The sequence below is a fragment of the Pezoporus wallicus genome, unplaced genomic scaffold (assembly GCF_028554395.1).
Source record: "Pezoporus wallicus isolate ANWC-B61680 ecotype Strahan unplaced genomic scaffold, APGP_CSIRO_Pwel_v1 contig_5261, whole genome shotgun sequence".
Taxonomy (NCBI): Eukaryota; Metazoa; Chordata; class Aves; order Psittaciformes; family Psittacidae; genus Pezoporus; species Pezoporus wallicus.
Window position 1 is genome coordinate 5841967 of NW_026642423.1, and position 27956 is coordinate 5869922.

At 41.3% G+C, this 27956-nt stretch overlaps 1 protein-coding gene across 4 annotated transcripts in view; it reads right to left on the reverse strand.

Moving 5' to 3' along the window:
* Nucleotides 1–27956, reverse strand: part of CLASP1 (cytoplasmic linker associated protein 1) — a 173397-nt gene that overhangs the window by 91879 nt on the left and 53562 nt on the right. For all 4 annotated transcript variants that reach the window (XM_057430127.1, XM_057430126.1, XM_057430125.1 and 1 more), the window contains exon 9: nucleotides 510–662. In XM_057430127.1, coding sequence (XP_057286110.1) covers nucleotides 510–662 — 153 coding nt within the window. The remainder of the gene's footprint in view (nucleotides 1–509; nucleotides 663–27956) is intronic.

Consider the following 27956-nt stretch of genomic DNA (forward strand, 5'->3'; position numbering starts at 1 on the left):
TCACATGTAGAATTATAAACACATATGGAATTATTGCTCACATTCAGAATTACTGCTCAGTTTTCTTTCTGCACCTTCATTATGAGCAATGCCCAAAGGTCTTAGAAGAAAGCCAATTTTAGATTAGACTAGAAAGACTAATTTTAGATTGCATGGGCTGAAGTTTAGCATGCAATCATAAACAGCCTCAGTTCAGCTGAAGAGTGCAGCTACAAAGGCAAAAATCTACACACGGCAACATCAACGTGATTTACTCATAGCCCTCAGTGCCCTACTGCACAGGTCCAACTTTACAGGAATGAAAAGTACATTATAGGGATGTGGAGACTGCTTGGGGATTCATCTTACCAAAATTCAGCCATGGCATGCAGACAACATACATGATGATTTCACAGAGAAGAATTTGTTATTGGATCCTGGGGGCCAGTCTGGAAGTCCCTGCATAAGCTCAAGCATGAGCACTATAAATACTTCATATACAGGTCAATTTATATATGCTATCAGCTTACTTGAGGACTTGGAGCCCAGAGCTGCAGACCCAAGTCTGCGGGTAGTCCCCATCCCAACTCTGCGTGAGTTTGCAGGGGCCTTTGAAGATGTAGAGGAGCTAGCTGAGGAAGGTCTGTTCCCATCCATGGAGTCTTCATCATCGAAAATTTTATCTGCCAAAAAAAGCACACTCAGCTGTAAATCTGATGAAGCAAAGAGGCATCCCAAAAAACATGCCCATGCAACAGCAAACCCGCTGCATGTTCAGATCTGCTCTGACACTAGAAATGGTTATTCATAAATGACCCCAGGCCACTGAACCCAATCCTTGCTACTGAAGCCACTGTATAAGCTTTTTTAATGAGTACATTAGATAAAAAGAATAAAATTCAAATCCACAGCCGAAAGATGCAAGCCGCAGATAATACTTGGGGTGTGTACAGTCTGTATCTCTGATGTTTATGTCTGAGAGCTATTTTGCCATGGGCTGTAGCAAAACCAAGACTATGATCAAAGCCAAAATCCAAGATCAATGTTTGGAGGGATCAGACAGCACAGGCTGCCCTGTCACACCCTGATAACAGCCTGCACCATACTGAAGAAACAGGATAACCCACAAAAAATGCATGGCAACACCCATGCTTTTGATAAACTACAGACCATTTATCACAGAACATATCCAGAGCTATAAATCCACTCTATTCTTTTAAATGATCATCAGAGATTCTTTACACGTAAATAAAGTTACCTCAAATTCATAAAAACAAATACAAGGTGTATTAAAACTTACTGAACCTTCTGTGTACATCCAAAGTGAACTGTGGCCTCTAGCTCTAAACATGAACGTAAATTATCTTAAAATGAATTACAGTCACTTTGATTCTTAGTGAAGGTCACTTCAATTCCAAAGGAGTGCTTATATTGCAGTTTTACACAGATTAGCTAATCCACTTTAGAAACCAGCCCTAGGTTGAAAGGTGACAATGTGTTTGGACAGATGGTATAGATGGTGCGCATTTATTGAGGCCAGAAAGCCACCTCAGTCCCCATCACTTAGCTTCTCCACACTAATGTTCATTCAAGATTTGAGACCTGCTTCATGTCCATCCCTCCCCGACAGTCCAATGTATGCACCCACTCTCCACCAGTTCAGGAACATTTCCTTTGCAAAATTTCTCTTGGTAAAAACTCAAACCAGGGGCTTTAATCCATCCCTATTCAGGAAAGCAGCACCTGGGAACATCTAGTAACAAATAAAGGCTCCTAGTTAGACACTAATTAATGATTTTCAATACAGGTTGAGTTTTCCAAAAGGAAGAAATAAACTGGTAACAGTATAGACATATCCTAGGGAAGGCAAAAGAACAGCAAGCAAAGCCTGTGTTGTCCTCAGCCCAATAGTCTTAAGGAGTTTTCCTTGCCTGAAGTGGTATTGGCTTATTAGCAGCTGAACACAGGAAAACCACCACAACATCTAAAAACCTGAACACCACATTTCTAATATGCACCCCTGCACATAATGCCAACAATCCAATCACAGCACAGAAATGGTGGCTAGACAGCAGCATACAACACCTTAAGAAAGGAGGACAAGGATCTCTCTCCCCTTAATTTTAATGTTCAGGAAATCTTAGAATATGGGAAAGGGCTAGGAAAAAAAAGATAAAAGTAACATCACAAGGAAAGGGGTATTATAACAACAGGTGATTTGGGACTGTTCAAAAGTGAACAGGACAAAAGTGAACATATGAACTTTAACATCAAAGAATTTAAGGTCACACAGCTGAGAACATAAGCCACAATTAGGATGTGGGCTCTCTTTAACACAGTGCTGTAGTAGCCCTAGGTCAGCCACGGAGAACATGCAACCTCCCTACTGACGCTGGTCCTGTTCTGACACATGTAATTCAAAAATAATTCGAAAAGAGTTCATGAGAATGATTAAAGGATTGGGAAATACATTTGTAATTCAATTAAATGAAAATTCACTGCAGGAGACTGTTTAGCCTGACCAGATTCTTTACAAGTTGCTTGATTATATTCTGTGTTAATGCAGCAACTCAAGATTTATTACCCTTTTCTAGTGTGATTTATTAATATTGTTTCTCACCTAATAGAAAAATATACAACAAGGCCACGAACTGGAGCTTAAAAACAAATTAAATTCTGAATTACCTTAGTTTTTTCCTCCCCTTCTCCCCTTCATTTTTTGCAATAATCACAGGACTGACTGTCTGCAAGGCTAGGAGGTATGTTACCCCGCAAATCCTACCACTGCCAGTTCTTTACAAGTAAGACTGATTTGTTTGCTTTTTGTTGTTGTTGTTGATCCCCTCAAAGATAGAGTCTAGTTCAAACAACAATTACTTCAAAATATTATTTGGCAAGAATTGCATAGAAGGTCATGGCAGATCAATATAAACTTTAAAACATACAACCTTTGAAGCCTCTAGGAAGTGATGCAGAAAGGCTTGCACAGACTCTGAATACAAAAACTTCTTGGTAAAATTTGCCCCAACTGCATTTATTTCAAAAGCTCCTATACAGATACTAAGCAAATGATTGTCACATATATATATTTTACCAGTCAAGAGAAGGTCAATCATATTCAAAACAAAAGATGCTTTTCTACTTCAAAACTACTTTCATCTGGTAATTAAAGTCTCCATCAGCTGCTTTTCAAGCTATCTAGTCTTAGTCAATTTGCTTCCTCTTGGTATTTACATTTTTAAAGCCTCACCCCTCTGAAAGAAGAGGGTGTGGTTTGCTATTTCATAGATTTTAAAAATTATAAAAACAGGTATTAAAAGGATCACACCCCTGTAGCATTTTACTAATTAAACTTTTCATTTAAAACAAGCTTTTTTAAGCATCAGAATGAGAAAAAAACCCACCAAACACCACTCAAAAAAAAACCAGCCAGCCCACAGTTCTGTGTATGTTTGAATTACAATCACATGTTCCTGTTCATTAAGTCCACAAACTAAGCATTACATATTTATCAAATCAGAATATCCCTTCAATAACCAAGCAGCATTTTCTCATCTGAGCAGTGCAGAATGACAGCGCCACATTCAGAACTGCACACCAAGTCTTCCAGCAGCACGTGTGCAGGACAGAAAGAGAAACAAAGAACAGAAAGAAACCTGAACATGGGAGTACAGAAAATAAGAGAAAAGCAAGCTACTACACATTATCATTAAAAAGACTTTTTTCTCCCCATTCATTGTCTCCTGTTCACGATAATAATTTGATCTAGGATCATATTTTTCTGCAAATCACGAGGTGGTAAATTCATCATGGGTGTAACTCTCAACTTCATCAGAGGTGCAGTGATGCAAAATCAGTGCCACATTCTAACATTAAATTACCAGATGTTCTCCCATCCCAAGACATCCCCCCCCAGTGCTCATTTATAAGGGCTATACCGTACACTCTGTCAGAGACATGCCCTTATAAAAGAGGCCTTTGTCTGCTCACTGCTCTGCTGTCTCAGAGAAACAGAGAACACTATTTGCTTTACATTTCTCAATTTCTTTACATTATTTTAGAAGAAAATAAAATTGCTTACAAGTACATATCCTTCTGCAAATAAGCTTCCTCAACATTCCTTCATATTTTCCATAGCGTGCCCAGATGTAACAGTGCTTCACAGAGCGCTGCAGCTTTCAGTCCAGAACATAATCAATCTCTGCCCCTCGTATTCATTAAGCATGCTGTCTTCACACGTGGATTTAAACAGCTATGGCTTCAGCCCTCTCTCTCCAACAGTAGCTCTGCAGGATTCTCATCAACACCCATGTCAGCCCAGGAAACTTCAATTCACTTCTAGGAAGTAATTTCCCGCTAGTGAAAGGAACCTGGGACAAATAATCCCGGATGAAGACGAGCTCAGTCTGCCTGGCTGGGCTGGCTTGCACTAGGAACCAGCCTGACTTTACCCCTGGGAAGCGATAACAGGAGCATCTCAACAGCTGTCATCATTTGTCCATGACGAATAAATTTAGTCATTATTCATTTTAAAATGTAACCCCTTCAGGTCTGGGCAAGGTGTAAAACAGGGAAAAGAGACCATACTGCTGTTCAGGAACCACAGTGAACATGGGCCAGCATTTCCCCTGCCTGAACTGTCAGCCTGGGACCTTTTAAAGTAAAGTAACCGAATCTCGTATTTCCTGTCCAATGAAAGGAGATGCTTTCTGGCTTTTAAAAAAAAATTGATGTCAGATTCATATCTTTTAGCTATTTGTCTGTAAGCTTTAGAGAAAATAAATAGTCAGTAGTGACTATAGACTGGGAAAAAAAGCTTACGATCCTGCTTGTCCCTAATGAAGATGCCCTGCACTACAGTCTTCAGGTCCAACTCTGTAAGGTACTAAACTTGCTCTGGTCCTGCTGCATCCACATGTCCCACCTCTAAGTGTCAGTGCAGCCGAAGTACGCAAGATGAATACTTGCAAGTACCAGCTACATCTCTTTCAGGGGTATCTCCCTTTTGGGTGTAAAAGGTGGATGGCATCAGAGGAACATGCCTTCCCACTGATCACATGGTGCCCTGCATCAGGAGTAGACATACAACTGCTAAAGCTAACATACATTTCACCCTGTTGAAGCCCCATGCTTAACCCCTACTAGGTGGTCAAAGCCAAACTCCCTGAAGATCTGAGAGCTGCTGTAAAAGCCGAGAACACGCACTGGCAAACCCACCAATGCCAAAGTAAACAGGGTACGTTACTGCTTAGTCCTTTTTGCCTGGCATGACTCCATATGCATTGATCAATGTTCTGGAGACAGACACCCCCATGACAATTCACCTTATGCCTTTCCCCAGGGCCAGCATCTGGCATCCCCCTCTCCAGCTGTGAGTCCCAAGGAGACAAGGCACAGTTCACTCCCCTATGTGGGTGTCCCAGCAGCCTCCAAGCAAGTCCGCTTCAGCTGAGGTTATGTGTTTCTTTCCATCAGCACACACCTAACCCACGCACGGCTTAGCTGCAAGGCTGCCTACCTAACAGGTATTGTGTAGGTTTCTCCAGGAAAATAAGGTTATGAACCCACTAAAGGGGCATATATATACTCCTCTGCAGGATTACATGTTTAAAACCAAAGGAGTCACAGCCACAAGAAGAAGTACACAGGCACAGCATGTCATTAGGGTTTCTTGCTCAACCATCTCCCACAGTTCCCCAGCTGCTCCCACCTGGCCCCATCTGCAGCCTCTCCTCTCCCACCCTCTACACCAGGCACAGTGTTTTGAGCCTTTAAAATGCCATCTACTTGGGCTCAGTGACCCTGGTCAGCCCCCCAGTGCCACCTTAAGGTCCAGCTCTCCCAGACTGACACAGCCACCAGTCTCGGCCCACCCCTGCTGCTGCCTCCAGGCACTATTTGATGAACTACATCATCATTCCTCAAAACTGGCTTTGAAGTGGATCCCCAAAAACCTGACCTCTGTAGGGATCCCGGCAAGAGCTCACCAGACTGAGCCAACCACAGCAATGATTGTGGCTGCAAGGATATGTATACCACCATTACCTCAGCTTTTTCCTCCTGTCTCGCATATATAGCCCTGTTTGAACCAGAACACGTGTAATTGTGCATAGGAGTTCTGAGTAAGGTTTCTACTGTGTAAATCTAGGCAATATACTTATGACCATAATAAATACAATAAGCAATACAGGTGCCATCAGCCACAGGTAAGGTGGTACTCAAGAGACCCAAGCCAAGAATATCACCCCAGGTAACTGGGCAAATGCTTCCTTTAATAATCTTTTCAATATCCACATGCTTTTCTTTAACCCAAAATGTTTCAATTTTCCTTCCTTTACTTCATCCTGGCTGCTGCCTCATTCTGTCTACGAGCTAATGAAGCTACAGCAATTTCAGAGTACTGCTGCCTGCCAGCCCTCTGTAAGCAGAAAAACAACAGTAGCAATAAATAAACAAAGCATGTTTCTGTTAGTGAGGAATCCTATATTTATTAAACCAATTGCAGTATGATAAAGTTAACTGAGGAAATGGAGGTACACCCAGACCTGATCAGAACTAACACCAAACTAGGCAGACACAATTTATATACAGAAAGTAAATTCCAACTTTCACCTGAGAGAATAAGCAATGGCCTTGGCAACATTCAAAATCTGCTCCCAAGGACCGGCCTAGTAAGTCAGCCAAAATCTTTCTGTAGAAGACTAATCTGGAATCATACAACTACTGACTGATTGAAGTTACTTTTCTGAGGGGTATTATAATTTTCAACCCTGGAATCAGGTGGCTCCAATTAAAATTGATCCACAATGACTTTGGGAAAGCTTGAGAACAAGAACCTTAAAGACTTGTAAACAAGAGACAAAAAGGATTCAATATTTATTAGCCTGTTTGCTTCAAAACATGATTTTAAAACTATAAGGTTGGCAATATTAATGCCATCATATTAACAAGCCACAGCATGCATGTACATGCATTAGTACTATTTGGAACTCAGCAAACTGCTTTTCAGAAACTTCTATTCATGAAATTGACACACCTGGAAACGGAAAATTTTCAGTTAGTGAAGCTGTTGTTCAGACAGTTTCCAGCAATATGAAAGTTTCCATTAGCTTTAAGTAGATTCAGAAAAGAGGCAATACAAAGGCTTCACATTCCCACAAGCTTTGTGAAATAAATGGTTATTTCATTGTCTCCTATTGCTATGACACCGCCTTGCAGAGCTACAGCTCAAAAAGCAAAAAGAATTCACAAAAGCACCAAAAACTGAGATAAATCCATAAAAGTATCCAACCATAAAAGTATCCAGGATTTCTTAGTTTCATTAATTACTTTAGAACAGCTCATACAGGCACCTAAACAAGAATCAACCCCTACGTACTAGGAACTGCACAGACACAGCCTTCACCTCACCCTGATTAAAAAAATAAGTAAAAAATGAGATAGACACAGACATGGGGGGGGGGGGGGGGGATAAATAAGTAAGAGATAAGGATCTTTTGTCCTCAAGGTCATCCTTGGAAACACAATATTCCCACAGTGCCCTTTCCAGCCAGCCATACAGCTTTCCCCAGACCTCAAGATCATCAGGAAATCCACAATGCACACCTCAGAAAAAGCCCACATACTTAAGGTTGCAATTTAAAGAGCAAAACCACCTTTTCCCTACCCCACACTTACCGTCCAGTCACCCAGAGGTTCGTTATTAGGCCTTGCAGGGCACCTGCTCTCCATTCATAGCCAGGCCATCCATGCAATTATCTCCCAATGCAGCCTTCCACAAACACATCAACTATTTCAGAGTTTATTAAACACTCTACAACAGGGTGTTATTTCTGTGTTTCAGTGCCACAGCATTCCCTGCTGGCTGGGGGTGCTATCCCTCTTTTGTTCTGGGCCCCTGAAAACACCCTTTGAATTGCACTGCGTAGAAGCATGCCAGCAGCAGCCCCAAGCACAGACACTATTCCCTCCTCACAGTGCTCTCATTATCATAATCTTCACAGATAAAAACACAAAGTGGGTTATATACCCCGAGCCCTAGAGATACACCTGTCAATGAGAAAGGCTATTTATACAGGGTGGACCAGCGGGATCTTTTAGAGTCAGAAAATACTCTTTCCCAGAACTACAGGAATTAGCGGCCTTATTGCAGGACTGGTATAGCTGCAAGAAATTCCTTCATTCCTGAACAGCAGGTAAAGCACACTGGTTTCCATTTTAATATTAATCCTGTGTACTGCACAGTGCCAATGTCTCTCCTTAGCCTTACTAAAGTTTAATTACTGAGGCAAATAGTTATACAGAAGAAAGCTAATTCTTCTGCCTTTGTTCACAAGACAGCAAAACTCAATTCTGCTGAAGCACAAGGAGCTCCCTCAGGCACCCTCTCCACACACACATGTGTCAGGAATGCATCAGGATGAAGAGCAAGTAATGAACCTTTTCCCTCCCTGTCCTTACCTCCACAGTTCTAGCCAGATCTCTGCACTCACTGGAAAACTTATGGCAGCAGCCTGGACCCTCTGCATTTGCAATGAGCCCTGCCCTGTCAGAAATTCAAATGGCAAAACGGGTGTGAAGACTTCGGGGCATTGGCAGAATCTGGATTCAGCTCCATTCCTAAATACACAGCTTTTTTCTGCCTCATTTTTTAATCCATCCTACTAAGGTAGCAAGTAGTGTCCAAAATATTTTCTTATCTTCCAAATATTAGCTTCAAAACTGGTTTATGCCCTATCAAAAAAAAGGGCATCTGCAAAATGCCTCAGGGAAAAAAATAAAAATCACATCACAAGGTATTAGAAAAAGATGTTTTAATTCAGCTATCCTTGACAGGTTGCTTGAAGCTCACAACCACACCTGAAATTGAGTTCCCTGTATTTCACAGGGCTGGTACCCAGCAATGCTACAGGGAACGTGCTACTCAAGACAGTGCTAAACTGAGCTCCCAGGGAGACACCTGCTGGCAGCGTCTTGGGGTTTATTTGCCAAAACCCGCATGAAGAAGCAAGATACCTGCAGAATTGATAGATAAAGTTTTGTCTTTTCTGGACTGCATATATCCCATATAAAGTGAATTAACAGGCACATTAGGAATCTGCAGCCCTTAAATAGACAGATGCTTTTTACGTGCAAAAGACAGGAGCGCTGTGTGCAAATGGAACAGGTACCTCCAGCCCCACAGACCAGGTTTAGGTTTCCAGCTATTAGCACCATCTGTTGCCATGACATCATAGGAAGAGACTTCTCCAGCCCACACTCCCAGCTGGCATTCCCTGGACAAATCCCTCTGCCTACTCAGGTAATTATCACAAGTGTAGCTCACCTAGATGCTGACTGCCCTAACACACATTGCTGTCAGCAACAGGAAATTGCATTTTATATTGCTATCACTTACTGCATCCTGAAGGGCAGCTCATTTCCTACTCATGTAAATACACCAAGGTATAACGCATGGACAGCTAGCATGCAGAGCTGTATGAGGAAGGAAAGAGCATCCTGACATTTTTAGGAGAAAGCATTGTTACAAAACAGCCAAAAGCATTTACTGCTTCAAGTTGCACACAGCACATTTACAGGGCAGAAATGCTACAGGAGATCCCACTTCCAGACACCACAAAACATCCTTCCCAATGCAAAGCCTGCTACTGCAGATAACTCCTGCATCAGAAAGCTCTCTAAGTACCTACAAGGAGATAAAAATGCCAAACCGCAGCCTTGTTTCCTTTCAGGACAGATCTCGGGGAAGCTGGGTCGGTGAAGTTAAGCTAGTAAGATGTGTTTGGAGGGATCTAGGGAAGCTGTAGCACCAGGCCTGTCTGAAACCTTCATTTAGGTGTATTTACAATCATAACAGGGGCAACATGTTGCCCAGTGCTTTGCGTTCGCCAGAGGATAACCCTCCTATGAGATGCTTTGAAATCCTAAACTTTCCAAGCATCCCCCTCCAAGCCAAGAAACACAACATATGCAGTTATTCCTGAATATTGAAGGAAAAAACAAGGGTGTCAGCCTATGTCTCCTATACAGCCACAGAAAATAGGAGCCAGGGCTTCTGTCCAAAGGCGTTCAACTGCGTGGTTAAAAGCAAATGCAAGAACACAGATACTACAGCTGCAAAAACTGTCTGGTGTTACATACACTACACATCAATGACTCCCACCCAGAATGCCTGGCCTGATGCTTAATTTACTTTAATTAGATAACTATTTGAAATACTGTGAAACATTCCATGGGGCAATAACCATGAGATAACAGTGTCTAAAACTGCAGGTGGCTGAGACGAAAGAACAATCATGAAAGGAAAACTAGGGAGCAATAGGCAGTGACTCCACAGCCAACGCGCATCTCGAGAAAGATTATAAGCTACTACCACAAGTATGAACAGTATGACGACCAGGAATGTGCACCATAAATAAATGCTTCATCTTCATAAAGATGCATATTGCTACAGACAGTGAAGGCACACGTACAAGCAAAGTGTACAGACAAATTATGTTTATTTAAAAATAATTCAAAGTTGAATTTTATGACCAAGGCCACGCTCTAGATATGGTTACCAAAAAGTGGTTTGAGACACTTCTGACAGAAAACATGCCAGGCAATAACTTCAGGAACTCCTGGGACAACTGCTACAAGGTTAAAGAGTTGGATCCATGCTCTCCAGAGCATCCACTGCAGCTGTTAGCAAGGAAAAGGGATACTTGATGCTGACTTCTGCTCTGCAGTATTTCTGCAGTAGTGACTGGGTGCATTTGCACTCTCTTGATGTACTAAAAAAGCTAAAGTTTCTGCCCACTCCTAAGTAAACAAGCACTCAGAGGAGTCTGCCCCACCACCTCCTCAATTCAACTCTATGTGAGCAAGCAGAGCCTAGCTTTGATAAGCTGTGTGCACACAGGATCTTACAAACCATAATTCTGCAACATTACGCCAATGACAAAGTCAGCAGACAGTGCCAGCTTTCATAATGTCTATGTAAGCATAGTCAACTATAACCAGAGCTTAGATCAGCAACCCATTAGAGTTGGTGAGAAATATCTATTCCCACATCACACTCATTTTGGTAGATATGAGCAGAAAGAAGCAATGATTTGCCGATAATCAAAACCACTTTGTTTATTCTCTTTTGAGACAACAGGGATAAAATCCCAGTAACTGAAGAGCTAGCATTTTACATTTCCCAAGCTCACTGTAGAAAAAGCACTGAAATCACACTCAAGATCAGTGACTTCAGTGGTCACTTTGAAACTGTTTGCTTTTGCTTCAAATAAATAAAAAACACAAGGAAAAAAAAAAACAAACAAAACAAAACAAAAACCAAACCAACCCACCCCAGAAGTAGGTAACAGCTTATGGAAAGTTTTGACTCTAATGACACAACCTCAGAGCAGCAAGAGATGTTTTACTTTTAGTGAAAAAAATGCTTGCTAGCTAACTTTTAAAATGGGTTTTCAATAATGATTACTTCAAATAACACTATGCACAGCTTTCTTCGTGTATGACCGAGATAGATTAGTTGGGGGCTTTTTTGTTGACACAGAGGAAATAGGCAAAATACGCATGAAGAGGCTGACTCCAGGTCACGCAGAAAATTCAGAATCAGGGCAGATGCCAGAAGATGTATCAGAGTATAAGATTTCCTTTATTTAATCACTATCACACTAGGCTAAATTCTGCCTCCACCTCTCTACATTGAGAATGGAGGTGAATGCAGGAGCATACAGAACTTGACCCAATTATTTGTAGATACTAGTATCTCAGCTTCCCTTCAATGCAGTTTCAAATTAGAATGGAGAGGGTTTAATACGCTAAGCCTGCTCAACTGACACTTTCGTACAGTGTATGATTTCCATGTGGCTGGATAACAATCTAAAAGAATCTAGTTCATATTCAATATGGCTTCAAATAAAAGCACAGTCTGAATTCCAGATCTACAAATGAAAAGCTCCAATTCCTGAGACACACCTCTCGGACCTTCTTTGCCTACTGAAAAGCTGCATTTTAGGCAAACCATTGCCTCAAGGCTCCAAAATGCTCAAAGGCTCCAAAGCCCAAAATGTGCCACAGCTTATAAAATATTAACAGTCAGCACGACTTCTGTTTTCCCAAAGCTTGTTTCCACCCTACATACACAACTCCTTCAAAACAACAGATCTGAGCAACTTCATCCACATTGCTTCTTCGTAAATAAACACCATTACTAGTTACAGCAAATACAGCAGCCATGTTCAGGGAGGAGGAATACAAAGGCAGAGTCAAGACACTGCTGAAACTTTCACTCCTTTTGTCATTAATGACTTTAGATTACTAAATATGACATTCATATGTATCAGAGACAATGTTAAACCCTGAGCAAGCAAAGCAGGGACTCTAATGTGCTACAAAGAAAAAAAAATACATCTTTCCCTATGAGCTTACAATATAAATAAAAGCACAAAGGTATTTCTCCCTTTCTCTTAAAAGAGAAAGGACAGTTAAAGGAATGTAAGTACTTGGGTTCTAGTAAGTCTGTTTAAAATAATCCTGCCTAACCCATTCTTATTTGGCTTTCATCAGTGGTGCTATTCACTTTCTCCCTGTGGCTCAGCATCCTTTTCCAACCATCTTCAGGTCTGCACATGGGTAAAACTAAGGCTGTCACCCAGCCATTCAAAATTTCCTGCCATGACTAAAAGCTGGTCCCTAATGGGACTCAGCTACTGACTCTGATGCCATGACTGGTCATTTGAGTTCTTCAGTAACCATCTTGTCTTCCTCCCATATATTGTGTGCACAGTAAAAGCCTTCCACAGCTGTTACATCCATGAAAGAATGATTAAATAAATCAGTCTCCCCACATAAAGCTACTTACTCAAAAGATCAGCCAGGATCACTGAGGAAATCAGAAGTGGAAAAGCGCAGTGTGATAGACCAGTAAAATCTCTACTCATCTGTTCTGAATTCTAGCAGTCCCTCTAATATATCTCTTACACCTCTTGACTCTAACCCCAAGACCACCTTACCTGCAAAAAGAGCTAAACAAAAGGCTAAGGGTAGGCTAATTTTAAGCTTATTCGCTTGGTTTAAATCGAAGTTCAGAACTTGGTAATAGGCGGTGAAGCTGTGAATAAACATTTACAGGCAGGCAAAAGATTTCCTCTGGTTCAAGGGCAAAGTCTGTCAAGTAAAAAATGAATTTGCCTCAGGACTCAGACTCTCCATCAAATTACTGCTGCTTAACAAGTTCTAAGACACCAGCTGAGTCACAGTAACAGCCCCCATGCTGCTTTTACGCTACAGCAAATGCAAGGTAATATAATTTAACTTAGCCCTAAAGACAGTTAAGCCAAGCAGAATCATTCACATTTACCACAAAGAATACAAACATCAATCACAACCCAGTTAAACGTCTTACTCTGTATATAGCCACCACAGACTTCACAAAACAAATACTGACCTAAATGTAATTGGAGACATCAAAATACAAAGAGGTTGCCATGCAGAAGTTGCAGAGAAAGCCTGCCTTAGCCATTTTCACACTCCTGGGATCGGGAAAAAATCAAAGTCTTTCCTTAGCAGTCACATCTTCTAACAGGTCGTTCTGCCAACTTAAGAGTAGCTGATGTAGAACAAGATTCAGACAAGGTGATGAGCACTGCTGCTGTCCTACCACCCTTCCTCATTCAGAAGAGACACAGAAATCATTAACTCAGGCAACATCAACAGCAAATGTTGTCATTTATGAAACTAAGCACCACAGATCTGAACAGCCACAACAAATCTCAAATCGATGCAAATGCAAAGAAAACTTCCATCCCAGTCTCACAGGTTAACCACAACTAATTTCCGTCTATATAGATGTCTGGTTTCACACTGGCACACTTGCCTCTATGCACGACTTGAAAGGAGTCAACAAATCAAAAAATAAAAAGAAAACAACACTCCCTTAACATAAGGAATCATTTTCTAAACAACTCAAAGTCTCTCCTCTGCCTATGGCAAGTCTGGCTGGCACAGCCATTTTATACATCTGTGACCCTGAAATATCACTGTATTGATAATTTAAATGGACAAATTAGAAAGCAGTTTCTTCCCCCTTGCACTGGTCTGTCTACCCTATAGACTGCTACTTCCTTTCATACACGACATTTACACTTTATTCCTAAATTGCAAGTGGTAAAGCATAGTAATAGTAATATAATGACAGCTCCTAGAAACAAACAAGCTGCCTCTTTTCATGCTCAAGCACAAGTTTCCAGAGAGAACCACAGACTCCGTTACACCACTGTACTTCTGCTTTGTTAAACACTGTGTCAAATAGTAAAGAAAATCATTCATGTTAAGATGAACGGTTCCTATTTTATTTCAGTTCTAGAATATACAATTCACCCTAAAGTTTAAGCTCACAAACCTTAAAACTTACATGGATTTTTACTACTTGCCTGAAACAGAGTTTACCCAACACAGGAAAAATTTTTCAAGTGCCAATTTTTTGCAGCATCACCTATGCAGATTCCCACACCCAGCAATACCAGTTAGCAGCACCCTGCATACAGAAGCAGTCAAAACCCAGGAGAAACAGGAATAAAATTTGTAGGAAAATAATGTCTTATCTAACCCCTAAACCCAAACTGTGTAGATAAACCTTTGGGATTTCTGAAGAAGGTAAGTACCAGTTACAGCCTGAGGGTTCTCGCTGGACTGCTTGGTTCCTTTCACAAGCATGAGCACTGAAGTCTCGTATACTTGCAGGTACCCCAGAAGTAAAATATTTCTGTCTAAAGATAATTATCCTTCATATTTGGCCACCTCTTTACCAGCCGTCAGCCCATTCAGAGAAAAAGTTTTGGGACCTCCCAGAACACAAGAGCAGGATCAGCCTGGTTCATCACAAATCAACCAACTCAGGTCACTTGAGTCACCTGAACCACCTCCATACAGGGTGCTTTATTTCCAGCAGCAGTAATTATTTTGTCCAGACTGGAACTGAATGTCTCAGTTATACAAGGGGTATTTACTGCTTATAATGCTGCAGCAGCCTGAAGCAATCAGTGACCAGCATCCTGGTTCACCACATACTGTGCACAGCCCACCAGTTCCCTAGATGTTGCCAAATACTGAATCCATGCTTAAGAGCCACAAGCCACCCGAGGAAGCAAGATTTGACTATTAACCTGCATATTAACCAGCACCTGGGGTCTTACAGCCCAGCTAAGCTAACTCAGCTGAGCTAAAAAGATGAAATTACACTCAGAGTGCCCCTCTGGTGAGGGCCCCCTCTTGACATTATTTAGTTTAAAGGAACAGGTCTATGAAGGCATGAGGAAACCTTTATCTCATGTCATCATGGAGAAAGGAATTGTTAAGTCTTTTATGGAATTAAGGCATGTCCTACATTTAAACTTCTCCACGCATGTCCCATTCTTGTTTATACTCCACACTTCACAAGAAGGGTGGATTCTTAACAATAAATGACTGAAATGCAAACAAGCACCTTACTCGAATGAAAAAAAGCCTCCATAAATGAATCCTACCATAAACTAAAAAAAGGGACAAAACTGAAGAATTTCAACTTTCTAAATAAAAATTTTGAACTAAAAGCAATGACAACAAAGCAGCTTCAAGCCTGTCCAAGTCTCACTCCTGCAAACACATCAGCATGCTGCCAAATCATCTCGTTCTCTTCAACAACCATCTGTGCTTGCCTTCACTTAAAGAAGAATTAGCAGAGGAACTGGCACACATGAAGCACAGCACATGACAGACAACTACAGATTCTCTTTCAGCTTTGCTCCAGAGATTGAAAGCAAGTAAGATCAGGTATTTTTACTGGGAAATGTGAGTTTCAATGCCACCTTTACATACTGGCATTCATAAGAAGTCAATCCCCCAGTCTGTGTCATTTTGAACTGTTTGCCTTGCCTTCTTTCCCATGCAAAGTTTCATGGGTCTTTACTAATCCACCCACTTCACAACCTGCAGACTGGAAAGCAGAACAGAGGAGATGGGCCATAAAACTTCCATTCCCTCTTTGTTTTGTAGTAGTTCTGTGTTTGTTTTTTAAACATTACAACCAGAACCCTACTAATTCCTGCTAGCATCTGGAAACCCCCTCCCACTGACAGAAAGAACCATTGATTATTACTGCCTGGAACATGGGCAGGTTTTTTGGATGGGGTGGGTCTTAGTCACCTAGATTACATTTAAACAAGCTTACTTAGCTTTCTTTTGCAAATACCATGAGGAAAGAGGTCAAAACCTTAACTATGCCACAAGAAAAACACAAAAAATACAACAACAACAAAAAAAAACCCCACCATAAACATTCAAGCATCATAAGCTAAAGGAAACATTAACTTTTCTATATGGGGAACTGGAACACAGAGCTCAGCCAGCAAAATAAAGCTTACCATTACATGCAAAGTCTCAGAAGGCTTCTAAAAAAACTATTTTGAAGAACAGCACGAAGATGAAATGGAACAAAATAGTCTCACCTACTGATATGTAGCAAGCTGCTCCTCGGAGAAACAATTAGAATATATCCACATTTAAATATCAAGCTTTAAGTTTTACTATTAAAATCAGAACAATCTGCATATTCATTCTTCACTAACTATGCCCTTATGTAACTTGACAGTCACACGTATGACAGACCAATAAAACTAGAATAAAGTATTCTCAGATTCTAGCATAACATCAAATCAGCAGAGGGTGTACACGCTGCCACTTACAGAGGTGCTTCTGTTGTGGCTTGCAGCTGTCTCATGCCAACACCAGGTTGTGTTGCTAGCTGAGGTCACATTTTCTTCTGCCTTTAGCCCTGTTATCACTTTTGATGACGGGTTCAGTGACAGACAAATGCACCATCCCAAATGACAATCTTTGTCTTTAGTTTACTAACATGTACAGCTATAGAAGTCATAAGGGAAAACAAAGAAATACACAAAAAACATTTTGTTAATTTGGAGATCTTAGCTAACTACTGTCTCCTACCACAGGAAAAAAACAAAATCACAGAATAATTTAGTTTGGAAGGTATGTCTGGTTGTCAAGTGATCCAACCTCTTTCGGAAAGCAGGGCTAACAAAGTTGTATTGCTCAGGGCCTCATCCAGACACGCTTTAAAAGTCTCCATGGATGGAGATCCTCTGGGCAACCTGTTCCAGTGTTTCACTTGTCATCCTCAAAGTGAAAAAACTGCCAGTTCACGGAAGAAGAGAGCATATGGTCACCCCGTCAGTCCCTGTAGTACATTAACTACTTGAACTCACATAAAACAAACTGAAAATCTTTTGCCGCAAAAGGTCTTATTTCCAAATCTGAGGTTTTCTAGAATTAGCAGTTTATACATCACAGATACAGAAGAGTCAAGACTCTACCCCAAAAATTAAAAGACTATTCATCACAGGCTTCTACTGGTGTTTGTACTGTATGTTGTTTTATAGAAATCGGTTCCATGTCACATGACAGCAGAAATCGCCTGCTTCCAAAAACAGCTAGTAGGGTCATCACTGGTCAAGGTTGCAGAGCACAGTCAAACATTCTCAAACTGGCAGTATAGAGCATTTTATTTTGTAGGGCACATAAATTGTACTGGCTTGGACAGCTCTGTGATCCAGCCTTACTGGGAGGAAGCTGGTGGAAAGGACCAAACCGTTCCTCACAAGCATACTGGAGGCCCAGAAGGGAATGTCCCGCTGTAGCTGATGGAGCGTCCTGCCTGGTTTATACAAAAGACATTGCTCCCCACAGCTGTCAAGCAATCACCTTTACCAAAAAAGAGTTGCAACCAAAATACTAAGCTTTTAATCCTACTTTTAATGTTGACTAGCTAGACAAAATAAAGGCTTCATGTTTATCTCAAGTGACTCCACAGTACCTCACACAGTTCACCTGCGTTACAAAACCCCTAGTGCTCCAGTATCCTACCACATGTCTCTCAGGCAACAGAGTACACAAAGCTGCTTATACTATCCTGCTGTAAATGAGAAATAGTTTGGACAAAAACAGGGAGAAGGCTGTTTTCGAGCCCATGATAATATATAGGCTTCAAGGAGCAACATGGAGGGGAGTAGTAAGCAAGGATCACAATAGGCCCAGCAAGGTCACAAGACCCAGCCCAGACTTGGATCCTTGAAGAAAGTCCACTGGAGTAAGCCAAGATCCAGCATATCTCACACACACACATCTGAGGAAAGCACTGAGACAAATATGTAGCTTCTTAAGGGGGATGGGGCAGAGAGTAAGTTTCAGTGTGCTGGTGCATAAACATTTTGCCCGTGGAAGCTTGGGATCAGATCTTATTTAAGTCTCCAGTGAAAAGGAGCGTGACTGTCTCTCCACATCACAGAAGCTCTATGTGATTAGAGGTCTCTGCAGATTCAGCTCCTGCTCAGCACAGAGCTCAAACAGCAGGAGTGTAAATCAAAGCTGAAGTGCACTGGCAGAGCTGCAGCAGCAAAGAAGCATGCCCATCCTTTCCCCGCCATGGCTGGCTCCAGGACTGCCCCGGCTCCCTCCTGCTCAGAAGTAAGAGCTGGGGGCATCAGTGGGAAAAATATAAATGATCGAGAACAAAGTTAGACCTATTCTTCACAAAGCAGGCCTAATTAGAAATGTCAGCTCTCATTAGGAGCTCCACTATACAGGAGTCCCATTACTCAGGAGATATGTACGTGGAAGACATGTATGATTTCTTAAAGACATACGCACCTTTCTTCTAGCCACCCCCTACCCAAAGGGAACAGTCCCATTACATTGGGTGGAAGCAGCACAATTGCGTACAGAAAACACTGCAAGAAGCAGTACCAATACTGTTTCATATATAAGCCTTTTATTTCCTTCTTCCCTCTGAAAGACTAGGAGCAGTCATAACTCCAACAGCCATACAAGGCTATTAAAACATAGTCAGCCAGCACTTAACAAAGGGTCCTGTTCATTTCCTGTGAAATCATTAGAAAAAGAGTCCAACAAAGGGAGCAGATTTGGAATTTAAAAAAAAAAAATAAAAGAAGTCAATTTATCTTTCCTACCTCTGCTTTCCTACCTTTCCCTATCTTTCCTATCTACTCTTTTCCTATGTTTCCTACTCTCTGATCAAGCCACAATGCATCCTGGTCTCCAATGACTGAAGTCCAGATATGCTTCATATTCACTGGACATTAGTATTTGCATCTAGTACCAGAAACTTCCATGTCAAGCATCTAAAGGACTTCTGTAGTGCCCTGACAAGCTCTGCAGGAAGGCAGGACAGGTCTGCCACAGGAAAAGGAGCAGGTCTGGAGGTGTAGTTGCTACAGATTTTGCCATTCTTGAGAAAAGCAAGTGACACTGTAAAATGAATGAAGGTATTTACCTCTTCCTCTATAGTGCATTCATTGTTTGTACTAAAATTCACCTGGCTTGTCTCAAGGCCAATTGCAAAGAAGCGGCCATTCGCAGTTTTCTTCGTGAAGATTTGGCTGCAGTGAGCTCCATGAAGGCTACACATAGGGTGTAGACCAAGCCAGGATTATTCAAGGGCTGTCTGCAGTTTTGGGCTTCAGGGGAATAAACAAGAAAGAGACTCAGACTGCTTTGCACAATGCAACAAAAGGATTCCTTTGACAGAGCAGCAGGGCAGAATTAATTCCTTCAGCAGGCAGAGGAAACCCAGTCATTATACAGTGTTTGCTCTGTTAATACTACAAAAATAGGATGCATTTAGTATAGCTTGGTTTTGTTCTATTTCACATCACTATATTTGAGATACCAACAAAATACTTCAGCCAAACATAATGAAGGAGGAGGGCAATGTAATGCCAGATGAGGGACAAGTACAGACAATGCATTAACTGTACTTCCCAATGGAGTAACAAATCAGCATTTGTCCACTCCTGTGTTTAGAAGAAAGGTCCTTTTCATGCCCTCAACTCATATGGCTGTAACTGCAGTTATTGTTCTATCATTGTATGTTAAAACTGCATACACCATCTGTATTAGTATGTCTTTCTCATAAGTGGACTTGGTAGCCTAATCTCATCCAGCCTAAGGACAATGATTTCAATATGAAAAGTGACTATGTTTGAGAAGACCTTCAAGCCTGCAAGCATTTGCTCTTAGGTTCTCTAGAAACCACCCAGGTGGCTCTTCAGTCTAGATACCTGAATAAAATCTCAGGCTTATAGAAGCTGCAGCTACTGTGGTTAACACTATACACACCCTGTTCTGCAAGGGCAGGGATGCTCTTTGTCACCAGCAGGAGAAACACATTTCATGTACTTTTATTGCCCATAGAAGCTTATCTTGTAGTTCACCCATTCCCTTAGGGGGACTGCTGTCCTCAGAGGCGGCTAATTACAGCAGCTAAACTCAGTTCACTTGTTACATGCTCAACCTGAAAACAGATCTCATTGAATAAATGAGCAGCAGCACAGCAGTTCAAAGTGCTCCACAAGAGGTGCAAGAAATTTAATTCCCCCCCACACAGCAGTCTTGAGCCTTTGCTGAGGCTGCTGATTAAGGACAGCAATTTAATTCTAACTGGGACAGTGATTCTATATAGAAATAGGCCAGAGCATTCACTTAGAAGAGGTATCAGGAGACTAGTCTCAAGAACCCAGCACCCAGCCAACATACAAAAAGGGAGAAGTTGCCCGCCACCCCTTCACCACTTTTTGTGGAGCCTAAGCTATTTGCAAGCCTCAGACAAAGTCTCTTATGTCAAGCACACTTTTGTAATTCTTTCCACAGCAGCAGAAAGCATGTGACACCTTCACTTGTGCTCACTGACATACTTCACTGGGCTTCCACAAGTGCTGAAGCCTGAGTGTGTGAAATACATAAACAAATGTCAAATAAGCTTCACAAATCTGCAGAATATATAAGCATGGAATACTTTACATACAACAGGTTGTCCTTAGAGTGCAAGCCCTCCTTTAGGATATTTGAGTAATTTGTACTCCTGTCTCTCAGAGAACTGTTGAGAATTAAAACAACTGACTTAAAAATCACTGCTGCGTTCAGAATGATTGATATGTGGTGCATATACATGCATATGACCATCTTACTGACAAATCTGCCCCCGGGAGATGCTGTGTATAATGAATGACAAAGCCAACATCAAAACCATGAGATTTAGAGTTAGTCCTTTCCTGTGAAGTTGTCGGAGTTAAGATTGCTCCAGCCTTGACCCCTAAAGTCTTTCTAACAAAAGATCTACAATGGAGAGCCAGCTGGGCAAAGAAGCACAGAAGATACGAGGAAACTGGTAGAGATAAAGACAACCACCACTACAGCTCTGAGGCTTTATTCTACAGATGAAAACAACCTGACACCAAAAGACACACAAGAAACTGGAGGACAAAACTACAATAGAGAAATAGCAACACTACTATGCATTACTGAAATGTGATCACCTCCACAGCTTTACCAGACATTACTGCAGTCTGCATGGGAAGGGTGTAGGATCTTTTCTGATTCATTCCAAATTTTTTTTTATGGACACTGCACTCCAGATTCATCCTTGCAGCATGTTCTCTAAGATAACCATTGAGGTCCCTCAGATTCACACGGTACTTTTACCAAAGAGGAAGAGAACAGGCCCTGCATAAAGAAGCTTATCTCCAGAAAATACAGGCTATTTATGCATTTAACCTCCAGCAGTGTTAATGGAATTGTGCATGTTGATCTTTTGCTCATGAGGTCCACACTAAACAGCACCATCTCACCATTTAGCTGCCACTCCTCTAGCCTACATTTCATGCATGTCTGTTGGAAATATCATGAAATGCAGCGGTAAGAGTGGTTCGCTTGGTTACACTAAAGCTTTGCCAAAACAGCATTTCTGTGTTCATAAAAAACCATCAGGGGTTAGGGAAGTGATGATACACAAACAACCAAAGTAACTCTGGTATACTGCTTCATTGCAAGGGAATCTTTGGATCAAGATACTTCAGATTCAACCCAGAAGACGCAATAGCACTAACAACGTACACACTTACTTTTCTTCTGACATTTGCTACTACCACAATTCAGACAACCAATGGTGACCTGGAGGTCAGACATTTCCCAGCAGATAAGACTAGCCGGACTATGGCTCCAGGCTCTTCATTCCACCAGACAATCTTTCACAGCTGAGAAGTTCACAGCATGATGAAATCATCATGCTTCATTAACAACAAATATGTGCTTGTTTTCTTTAAAAAGCAGTTAAGTACATTAATTATCCAATACAATTCCAACTCTGGAAAAATAATTTAAGAACTACTCTTTTGACTGGGAAAGGAGCAGCCAGAGTGAAAGGCTATCTCAGCTGTAGAAGGTGACACTGTCCATTGACAGGTGATGCAGTACGCAATGAAAAGGAGAACCAACCTAGATAGATTTTGGTGGTTTGCTCCTGGAGTTGGGAGGCATTTACTTGCTGTTCACAAGTAACACCACACACACATCCCCTGCCTGGTCTGAAAATATGTGTAATAAACGCCCTTGTGAAACCATAATATTCCAAAAGGACCCAAGCCCCTAAAATGAAGAACTGCCCATAAACATGGCACATTATATCAACTCCACAGCATCCAATTTGCCCAGGTAATTTCCACTGTCTATTCCATTACCAAAAAAAAAAAAAAGCTGCAAATTAACTTGCACTTTGAGACAGACAAGATGGAAAAAAAAAAAAAAATCAATACAAAACCAAAGTCTGTACAACTCATACCAACAATCTCACACTTCCTAAATTTAGTCTGCTACATCCACAGTGTAATAAGGATTTCAACAGGACAACAGGTACACTGAACAGAGAGAAGAGAGGGAAGAAAAAAGATAGGGCTTTTGCAAAGATGGCTAACAGAAATTACTTCCTCCAAATGCTAAGACGAAAAGCACAGGCTTCTGATGTACCAAAAATAAATGCAATACATGCATTCATGCTGTAAATTAGCTCTCCACAGGTGAATAGACACGGAGTTCCTCTGCCTTTCTATTTCACCTAGTCCCCTCCAGCCCCCTCCGACTTCTGCAGATATCATGCGTGTTACAGAAATGCAGTTGAAACAAAAAATGCAGAAAAGCCAGCAATGTCTCCATTTGGCACATTCTTGGAACTATGATTCAATACTAATTCAAAAGTACTTATAACCGATTTAAATAATCTTCCCAGTTGATGCTGCAAAAGGGAACAGTTAAGAAATGAAAGCCTCATTAAAACATCACAGACCAGGAAGGGCATCTGAAAATACCTGTCCTTCACCTCTCACAACCTGTTCTGTTCCCGTATATATACACACATCCTCTTCCTTTGCCCTGCCAAAGAGATCATTTATCATATTTTATGAAAGCTTAAACTGAGCTTGATGCCGCCAGGCTACAGATGCTTACAGCTATTTTTTAAAGTTCCACTATTACTGCAAGATTGCTTCAATCTCTTCACACCATTAAAAAGAAAATTTGGCAGGCACATATTCAGACACTAACAAATAAACCCATCCATCCCCCCGTGGCACATTCATTAGCACCTACCTTTCCCTGTAGTCATTATCTGCAGTGCCAGTGAGATGCTGGGGAACAGCTCTGTGCTCCAGGAGCAGCCCTACAGTACATCTCTCAGCAACTTCGCCACCAGCAAACTCTCCACCCTCACTCAGTGTGACCTAGCAGGCTGCGATTGCCACCTCTCCTCCAAAATAAAAGCCTGCTTTCAGCTGAGCCCCATGCATCCTCCTATGCCCACTTGCTCACATCCCTCCCTTCTGAATTTGAGAGTCTAAAGTCCAGGAGGCAATAACGTGCTTATTTACAAAGCTGTGTAATACAAAGGGCACAGAGCTCATCTTGTCCATTTATACCTTCCACAAGGATGTGCTATGAGCTAATAGTACTCATTCAAATATCACTCGGCCATTACTGCTCTCTCTGCCCCTGTGCAAGTGAAAGTATTTCCTTGCTTTTCTTCATGCCATAGGAACACTGAGTCAATGAAATTAATTTTCCATTTAATTTTTTATTTCCACTCGAAAACAGTATTCATACAGAACAAGCCATAACAGAAATTGAATTGCACAAGGACTTATGTCTGCTGCTTCTAAATCAATCTGTCTTAACACAGACAGCCACCCCTCCTTCCAGTCTGTAATTCTGCTGCTTGGATGCGTGTTGACAAACAAGCAATACCACACCCACAGATGCATGGAATTGCTTCAAAAATGTGGGTGATTTGTCCTCCTTATAATAAATATCAAAATAGTGTTCAGTAACTCAGCTTTATTACCAGCAAAACACAGGAATCCAGAATAGTTCTGGTTTCCATCTAATTGCCTCAAGTTTTCAACTTCATAAAGAGAATTCATACAGCAAATAGCACATTTACTTCAAATAATATTTCAAATACAGAAGTAGTTCTAACTCGAGAATAACACTGCTCCTTCTTCATAGGTTTTCAGTAACTAGAATTATCACACCTGCTATTTTAGCATTGTTTTGATTAACTTGCTTACTCTTAGAACTTACATAGGCAACTACTGAAATCGCATCCTCTCCTCGCCTTACTCAGTGCAAGTATCTGTGAGGGAGATCTCAGCTCCAGACTTCTGGCTTTAAGATCTGCTTTGATTTCATTGCAGCCCAAGACCACTGCCACCTCCACTACCCCTAAATCTTGCTCTCCCAAGTAAACTCAAAATTCAACATAGATTAGGAAGTTCAATCCCCTCTCTACTCACAGGTACCACCATACTGGCTCACCACCACAGTAATCCTGCACGCACCAATGTAGAATCATTTCCCCCAAATTGTGACTTATGTAAAAAATGGGGGTTTACATCAAGGAATGTCATATTATGATACTGCAATGATCATGACCATAAAAAAATACCCACAACATTGAAATACTTTGATTACTAATAGCTTTGGTCTGAGTCATAATTTCCTATCAGCCTGTATCTCTCAGCAGTTCGCTTAATCTGTTCTGAAATCCAGGTTCGATCAAGACAGTTCAGATACAAGAAAAAACTGTACACTTTATGGTCAGGTCTTCCAGACATAATACCAAAGAAACCCATACACCATGAATTTCTTGTAGTCTCTGTTTATGTCAAATAGCTTCTCTCTGTATCACATCCAACTAAGGATCACTGCACAATGCCACACAAATACAGCAGCTGACTAGCTGGCAATTATTGGCTCTGGCATGATGAAAATATATTTGTCCCAGAATAAGGCATCTGCATAATTAGCAAAAGCAGTTACACAAAAATAATTAGCTTGCTGAAAGCCCAAAGGAGTAAAAACTATAATTTTTGCTTCAAGAAGCTGACTAATTATATGACAAATAACAAAACAGAGATGCACTGAGAATCATCGAGAAATCCAACATGGATTTTAACTTCAATTCTAGCTGTAAGGCTGGTGGTAGCCTAGCAACAAGCAGCATAGTTCAGGCGTGTCAAAACCTCCCTACAACTTAATGGAACACCTCAGACTACTCTGCAAACCTCCCCCACACCCAACTACGTATTTGATTCCTGCATTACTAACTGATAAAAACAAAGCCTAGCCAAAAAAAAATATCAAGCAATTCAAGATAAACTCAAAGCAGCACTAAAGGACCATGGTACAGAAAGTTAATATAAACCACATTCATTATTTTCATAGACTTAAAAATCACATTCTGCTTAGCGTTGATCCATTGGATTTATGGGATCAGAAAATGCCCTGTTATTTGAAACACCTTTTCTAGCAGACTAAGATTTCCGTTTGTTTGTGACTTGCAAACCATTAGTTAAGAAATGATGAACAACTTGCAGCATACTCGCTGATCTCCGAATTACTCCTGATACCCAAATAATGCTGCTGCAATTGCTTACTTTTACTTGAATCCTCAGTGAGCTGGTAGAGGAAACTGTTATCCCAAACAGCAGCCTCGGTGCTAAGAGACCAGTTTTAGTCATCATTCGTCTTCAACCAGTTCTTTCGCCATATTTCACCATTTAAGAAGCCACAGTTACTTTCCCACCTGCCGAGCTCAGCTATGTTCTGCAGTAAGTCAGGTCTGACAACCACTTTCAAGTCTTGTTGTAAATAGCACAATTCCAGTGTTCCTGGGCCAGCACTAGGTTCCAAGTGACACTTCAGCCAACAGCTTGCTCTTAGTTACCCACCTGAGCTACCCAGCAGAGAAGTAGAGATTCACCATATTCACCCATAAGATCACATTTAAAAAGAGTTAGAGTTGACCTTTGCTAGTGTGCTGGGAAGTCATGATATAACTTCAGTTAACCTTTATTTCAGAGGCATGCATTAGCTCTGAGCAACAAGAAGCCCTTCCCCAAAGGGTGAAGCATGTTACTTTTCAGCCAGGTCTGTTCTGCTGCTGATAAAGGCAGCAGCCCAGGACAGAAACCCCAATGCAAGCGAACTAACTCTCCTCCTTCCACAGCACCATTTTATACTGACAAGGGCTTACAGACTGAAGTCTGCATAAACATTTGTCAGTCTGCCTCCCAAAACCTCTGCGACCCTCACGCAGCCTGCACAGAGGTGGACTTAGTACATGGCAGCTACAGAGAGGCACAAACGCGAGCTTTTAATACAAGGCACAACTGCACCATATGGCCTGAAGTCACCTGATCCAGGCAGTGTAACACAAAGGTTATACATTAGGTTACACGTAAGGTTAAAGTGCTATGTTTGGCCAGTAGTGTTATAATTTAAAAGGGGCAGCAGTACAGTCAGAGACAGATGCCCCCATAGTCAATGCTGGACTCTTCCAGACTCAAGAGGATTAATAAAACTGAGACAGCTGTTTCCCAAGAAAGGCAGATCATCTGGATGAGCAATATTTACCATCATCTTTCCTGATGACTCTGACAACAGCTGAAAGTGCCACCTTTGTTCAAAAGGTCCAGGAAGTGTCAGGGACACAAATAACCTGACAAATTTGGTTTGCTTTTAGGCCATAATAAGCTTGTGACTATGAGTGAAGATAAGCGTCCTCCACTGGCTTACACAACCTCAAAAAGATAAGCTGAAAGTTGCACAGAGCTGTCGACACGGTAGATATGGTGAGCATGTATGCTGTTATTTGTGCTGTGCTTGGCAGGCAAGGAAGAAGCAACAAAACAGCCTATAGGACTACAAGGAACTGAACCCTCCCCTCACACACACAAAAAGTGATATTAATAAATTATGTTCTCATTAGCTTCACAAATCAGAGCTACTTTAAAAATAACTCATGCAACTACACTTTTTTTTTTATTGTTAGGGAAGATTAAATGTTTCTGGCAGAACAATGGGATACCCTAACCTTTCCACACCTTGCTCTCTTTGACCCTTTAATACTCCTCCACTTCCCCCCAGCTCCCTTTCCCCCAGGCTACTTTTGGTCTGTGTCCACACACGATATTCAACAGAGGAGAAATGCTAACACACACACACTCTAAGGACTGCATCCAGACACAGTGCAAGCAAGGACAGTGAAACATCAGCAGATCATATTAAGCAGAGTGGGGAACACAGGAGTACTTGTGTCAAGAAGCATAAAAAGCCTGTTGATGGAGTCAAGGACATGAGATAGTGTGTGTAAGGTCTCAGGCATTGTACCTGCAAGAACATTAAGTCTTCAAATTCACCAAAACAGTGACAGAGGAAGGGGTATTACAAGAAAAAATAATTCTAATAAAACTAGAAGATCTAATGTGCATAGATGCTTTCCTTGCATGTATTTAAAAAAATTTTTAAAAAGTTTCTATGGAATCCTTCTTTGGCAATTTTAAAACAGATGGCTTGCTTTCCTGGAAAGAGATGGTAGTAAGAATTGCCTACCCAGAACAAGTCATCCCAATTGTCCCATCTTGCTTCTTTTGATGTTTTTCATGGTGCCAGCAGCCTTGAATTACATCACACCATGCACTAGAATGTTCAGACTGGAGACCAGAGCCACTTCTCAAAAACCAAGGATTCACAAGTGATGTCTCTGGTACTGTTCTGGGATGTGTGAATGCTAAAATGATTACATAGCT